General features: G+C 40.3%; 1 protein-coding gene across 1 annotated transcript; it reads left to right on the top strand.

Annotated features, from left to right (window-relative positions):
* Window positions 1-370: 370 nt before the first annotated feature.
* Window positions 371-2,463, top strand: LOC109072684 (uncharacterized protein C14orf93-like). Its single transcript, XM_042760592.1, has 5 exons — window positions 371-647; window positions 1,288-1,349; window positions 1,466-1,557; window positions 1,679-1,797; window positions 2,165-2,463. Exons 1-5 carry the CDS (start codon window positions 432-434, stop codon window positions 2,441-2,443), a joined length of 768 nt encoding a protein of 255 aa, XP_042616526.1. The 5' UTR covers window positions 371-431; the 3' UTR covers window positions 2,444-2,463.
* The last annotated feature ends 3,981 nt before the right edge of the window (window positions 2,464-6,444 follow it).

Genomic DNA, 6,444 nt, shown 5'->3' with positions numbered 1-6,444 from the left:
TTTACAGATAATGACAAAAATGAAAATAGACATTAACAATGACAAAACAAATTTCTAAATCTCTACCACAGTGTATAGTGGAATTACAACCGAGACCTTCTCTTTAGTGTGACTTAACTGCACGGTTGATGTACTAAGTACACATCTGCCTGCAATACACTCCACAGGGAGAAATGCTGCAGCAGTATCAGTCTGTTCCGGCCATTATGTCGGTGACGTAAGGGAATGCAACCAATGACATTACAGTATCATTCGCGCGAACAAAATTTAAATTGTCGGCATTGTGTACGGAAGTCATTTTTTGCGAATTGCGACTTGGTGAAACTGACTATTGTTTGTGATGGCGTGTAAAAGAAACCTGAGTTTTTACTACTCCCGTGAGTAATAGGGCTTTGCAACCAGCAGCAAGCCCACTGAGCATAAATGATTTAATGAAACAGCTGATCTCCGGTCAGAACGCTTTGTCTCGTCAGCTTGAGGGTTTGATGGAGAAGCAAGCTGCAAACACTGTTCTTCTCGAAGATGCTATCCAGTGTCTTTGTGCTCTTGAGCGAAAGCTTGACGAGCAAAGACCGCAAGAGGAACAAAGACCGCGGGAAGAGCCATTACATAAAAGGATAAAGAGGGCGCACAACATGGGCATTGCAGTAAGTTGAGTTTTATTTTAGCGGACAATATAGTAGTAAAGATATGTATAATAAAGGCTAGATGTTTGGCCCGCACCGCATTTGGCGGCCATCTTACCACGGGGAGCTCACTCACTCACTCGTAGTATTGTGTTTTAATGGTGCATGCACTTTTAAATAACAATAACTTGCTCCATTTTCTACCGATTTTCAAACGGTTTGGTTTGTTATAAACGTTAGAGATGAACCTATGACACTTAGGGTGGCCATTCGTGCCAGTCCCGCCGGACACGCCCGAACATGTTTTCAGGTGCGTTCTCCGGAAGTCGCGTTGGTCGACCGCATACGTCATCGAGGTTCTCACATTTCAGTTAAAATACATTAGAAAATTAAGATTTATTTCTTTTAAGACATACAATCATTGTAGTTTCATTCTTACCTTGAAATGTAACGGTTGCTTTTCTGAAATTGAACCCGAAATATTAAACCTTGATGACGTATGAGGGTCAATTATTTTTGACCCTTTCGTTGTTGTAGTTGTCCGGCCTTTTAACAGTTTGTCACGTCTGTAAGTTACACAACGTCGTTTGAAAACTTTTGTTTCCAGCCAATGTAACGTTATGTGTGCATGCATTAAAGCGTTTTTCATTCAATGTTACAGGAAGCTGTAAGGCGCCTTCACAATTCGGAAAACAACCCACATAAATATGATCCACAAACTGGGTAAGACTGCTGTTTTTCTGCTATGTTTATTTGGCCTTTGTGGGCCATGCTGTTTATGGGGTTTTACATATTCCTTTTAAATGTATTTAATGACACACTTCTCTCTTTCCACACAGAATAAGTTCGCCTCGTAACCAAGCAGTCATGACTTATCTGCTAGAGGAATTGAAAACAACTTTTGCAGATGCAGACCCTGAGTGTATACAAGGTAATTTTAAAATGTTTATTTAACAATTTTAATGTCCATAATTTTAGTCTCTTATATTTTGTCCATCTTATGATTTCAATAGTGTAGTTTCTGTCACTTATCTGAATTTTCTTTTATTCAGCGTGTTGCAAGACATACTTTGAAACACTTCGGAGTAAGTACAATTTGTCTCAGCCAGAAAAGTCCCAGCTAAGAGATGCCATTAAAACAGGAGCTAAAAACCGACAAAGGAAAAGACGGGTAAGTGTAGAAATTCATCAACTTGTCTTTAAAGGGATAGTTCACCCCAAATTGAAAATTCTGTTATTTTCTTCTGATAACCACAAAATAAAATATATTTTTAGGAATGTTTGAAATCAAACTGATCATGAGCTCCAATCACTTCCATAGTATTTTTTTTTTTCTACTTTAAAGTCAATGGGGCTCATGATTGGTTGGATTATAAACATTCCAATCTTTTGTGGTTATCAGAACAAAGACATTTACAGGTTTGTAACAACATGAGAGTGAGTACATTGACAGAATTTTCATTTTTGAGTGAACTATTCCTTTAAGTTTGATAAATTTCTGGGTGTTTTTAGTGGTTAACAAATTGTGTGTTTTGCAGTTGCTGGATTCCAGGTCCAAGGTGGTTCAAACCGATGCAGAGAGAGAGCTTTGGCAGACTGCAACAGTGGAGCTGATGTCTGGCGAGGAGGATGCCATTGTTGATGGAAGGCCAGTGTGGATTGTGAGGTCTCCATCTCACATGAACCCACAATTGTCAGAACTTTGTGAGGAGCTTCAGCGCAGATTGGAGGCAGACATGCGCTACACTATTTTGCATCATCAGCGTGTTAAGGCTGATGGAAATGGACATGATGGACCTTCCTTTCTTCAACTTTAACTAAACTGCACTGGTTTTGCAATTTTAAATAATTGCACCACAAACTGCACATTTTCACTTATTCTCTTCTATTTTATCTTATTCTTTGTATACTTATTAGGTTAGATTTATTTAGTTTCATATTCTGCAACTTATTTTCTTTTAATATTGTGTGTGTTTGCTGTGTTTGGTTACATTTTAAATACTTTGTGCTGTGTGTACATATTAAGTAGTTTATTTAGTTTTATATTCTGTAACTGTTATAATATTGCTTATTTAGTAAAATTTTATAAAAGTACTTTGCTTTGTGTACATATTTCGTTTTATATTTTGTAACTGTTATAATATTGCTTGTGTTTGGTTACATTTTATAAAAGTACTTTTTTCCCCTGTACAGTTCCTATAGTTTTATTTATATATTTAATGCTTTATTTATATATTTAATGCTTTAAGTGTTTTGGTTTAATTTTAATAAAAATAAATTCCGAATCCATTCTGTTTTCCATTTTTGAGGGGGTTGGGTTGTATAGTGGGTGGGGTGGTTATGGTTTATTAACATAGCACGCCAAAACCAATCAAGTCACTATGCTATGAGGGCTTGGGTTGGGCTAAATGAAAACCGTGACCAATCAAATACTAGTATCAGGAAATTGACAGGTCACTGTCCCAATAGTTTTCAAGGTTTGGGGTGTGTTTTTTTTAAAACAACCAATCAATGTTGAGAAAAAACACCAATAAGGACAGCAGAGGTGTGTCAAGGTGTGAAGTGAAAGGGCTCTTGAGGTGTGAAAATGTCTCCTGACAACATTCTTCAGGGGATTACTTGCCATGGCAACAAATGGCTGCATATACCACGGGGATATCCCTTCAGCAAGATACATCCGAATTGGTATCATTACGGGAGTTTCATAAATTGGTGGAATTAGAAGTTTACCCTCAGTGGAACTAGTAGATACTTCCGAAAATCAGTGGAGTATACAGGAGTTTCCTAGTACGGATACACCTCTTTTCATGCAGTGTGTGTCACTGAGAGGGATGAGTTACAAGAAAGAAGGTGAGGACAAAATAAATGTATATAATTTTATGTTTGTAGTTTATTTAGAATATATTTAATTATCCCACAACATAATTTAATATTCACTTGTGAGTGCAGTTAAACAGTTTATTAGGAACAATCAAAGCTGACTTTCAAACTGAATGTTTTGCATCATTACTCCAGTCACACAATCCTTCAGAAATCCTTTTAACAATCGTATTTTCTAAAAAAAAAAAAAAAAAAAAAAACATTTATTGTTATTATTATTATTATTATTATTATTATTATTATTAATATTAATGTAGAAAAGAGCTGAGAATATTTTTTCCAGGTTTTTTAGGGGGGATAAATTGAAAGACCAGCATTGCTTATTACATTTGTTACAGTTACATTTATTGGTACATTTATATTATTTACATCAAGCTTTTGAATGGTATAGTAGTGTATATTGTTATTGAAACTTCATAATATTTCACTTGATTATACATTTAGTCAGGAATTATAGTTTGGAAAAAGTCTTTGGAAAATAGTACAAGTGTATAAATAAATAAAAAGAGACTTACTCATGTTTATGATCTCTGCTGAATAAAGTGCTTCATTCTTTTTTTCTGAGGAAATCCAAATCTCAAATCCTCAACCACATCACATCTTTTTGGGGTGAATTATGTCTTATTCCTCTCATCGCGAAGCAAACAGTAAAATAATAAATACTTGAAGAACAGTCTCGCTGCGTTGTCTTCTGTTGTGTGGGCGTATTCAAGCTGCGCGCTTCAGTGAAACATTTGAATCTGAAAGGCGCGTTCAGCGCGGGGGAGTGGTCGCATTAGAAGATAATGAAGGGAGACGTGAAAAACGGACATCGCGTTGTTTTCATATGGATTACTTTATCACAGAATATTTGTTTTCGGCAGCACTTGTTTAGTTTAAAAGTAGACATGTCAGGCTCTCTATAGATATATCTCTCATGTCTCTTCATTGAGTATTCACTGAGTTACAGTTCATTTTAATGACGCGTTTGTAAATGAAGATCAGCGCAGACAAAGGCTGCAGACAGCACTCCTTGTTTGTTATCTTTATTTTATAAGTGCACAAAGTTTTGTTGTTATTATGTCTGTATACAAAAAAAGTAGACCCTTTACAGATTCGATTGATGTATTGCTCTAATCTGTACGATCAAAACTGAAAGTGTAATTTAAGTTCTTTTCGGGGTTATCAGGAGAAAATACCCCAAAACGCGTATACGCGTTAATCGACTTCAGAGGGTTAAAGTTTGTCTGTTAAGTCGCTATGGGGAAAATTCTTTTTCCTCCGATGACTGAAGCTTTTTAAAAAAAAATTAAGCGGAGCTGCATGAGCCTATAGCGATGAAGCCCGCCAGAGCTCTCGAATATGGGCGAGGCCATCTGGCTATATAAGTGGGCATGTCGCCGTAGGATTCTCAGATTTCTTCTCCTTCAGCAACGACGATGATCTTCGCTGAGACTATGGGACTTGAAGCTTTGCTGTTGAAATTCCTCGCAGTGGATCAAGACCTCTCTGTTCAGCCGATCTCGCAGCTTCTCGCAGTCACCTACAGCGCCGCAGCAGTGCTGGTCTTCCAGATCCCCTGCCACCATCCGACGATCTAAAAGAGCAATTTTAATAGAGCAAATTTTGTGGCGTTGATGTAAATGCCGTCTCGTTTCTGTCACTCGTGCCGGGCACACCTGCATGCCGCTGACGGTCATGGTGAGTGCATCTCATGCTTGGGGAGATTCAATGCTGAAGATGCTCTCAAGGAGATGGAATGTCTTCATTGCAAGGATATGAGTCTCTCCTCCCTGCACTCATGGGCAGCTTTCTTTAAAGTAAGCGACCCCGCCCCTTGCGCCCTCCCGTTTTCTTCCTTCCAGGAGCCTGCGAGAAAAAAACAGCAGGGCAGAGGACCTCGCCTCCTGAAGATAAGCGAGCTCACATCGACCCCGATCCAGTGTGCCTTGCTCTCTCCTCAGAGAGAGGCTTCTGCCATTCTCTTCTCACAGCCAGACCAGCATCTCTCTACGGCTGCGAGCGATCTGGTCTCGTTTGGTGGGAGCGAGGGTGACTGGCTTGACAACAACTTGTCATTGGCGGTCTCCGATGCAGAGGAGCTGTCGAGCTCAAACAATGACCCTGCTTAACTTGCGTTTGCTGAGGGCGACGCATGTGCCAGTGAGGTTGAAACAAGGAGCAGACATGTTGTCTCAGAGCAATGTCCCTTCTGAAGAGTTGATGCTTCACCCCCAAGTGGTTCAGAAAATCTGGGAGATCTTTGGCAAGGCAGAGGTCGACCTCTTTGCCTCAAAAGACAACTCTCACTGCCCAACTAATTTCTTGAAGGAAATGGATGCGTTGGCCCACAACTGGCCCAACCTCCTCCATTACGATTTTCCCCTGATCTCCCTAATCCCGCAGGTTATCAGGCGAATTAGGGAACAAGGGCACAGGGTTCTGTTGGTAGCCCCGCTCTGGAAGAACCAACACTTGTTCGCAGAGCTGTCCCAGCTGCTTGTAGCAGCACCATGGCCCACTCCACTGAGACAAGACCTCCTCTCTCAGGCGAACAGAGCAATCTGGCACCCCCAGCCCGAGACGTGGGCCCTGCACCTCTGGCCTCTCGATGGAAGCCTGAAGGCCTCCCCGAGAGTGTTTTGAAAACAATATCTCAGGCTAGAGCACGTCTACTAGACACCTTTATGCCCTTAAATGGTCGGTCTTCTCCGCCTGGTGCACAACCTGTGGCAAAGACCCAGCTTCATGTGACATATCTCTGATATTGTCTTTTCTACAGGACCTGTTGGAAAAGAGTTGTTCCCCTTCCACGGTCAAAGTCTATGTAGCAGCTATAGCAGCCTATCACGCTCCAATAGCAGGCCAGTTGGTGGGCAGGAACAACTTGGTTGTTCACTTCTTGAAGGGGTCTAGGAAGCTTAACCTGCCTCACCCCTCCACAGTCCCTGCATGGCAT

Source organism: Cyprinus carpio, chromosome A7 (assembly GCF_018340385.1).
Source record: "Cyprinus carpio isolate SPL01 chromosome A7, ASM1834038v1, whole genome shotgun sequence".
Lineage (NCBI taxonomy): Eukaryota > Metazoa > Chordata > Actinopteri > Cypriniformes > Cyprinidae > Cyprinus > Cyprinus carpio.
The sequence above is the reverse complement of the archived record's forward strand: the minus strand, read 5'-3'. Positions and strand labels throughout refer to the sequence as shown.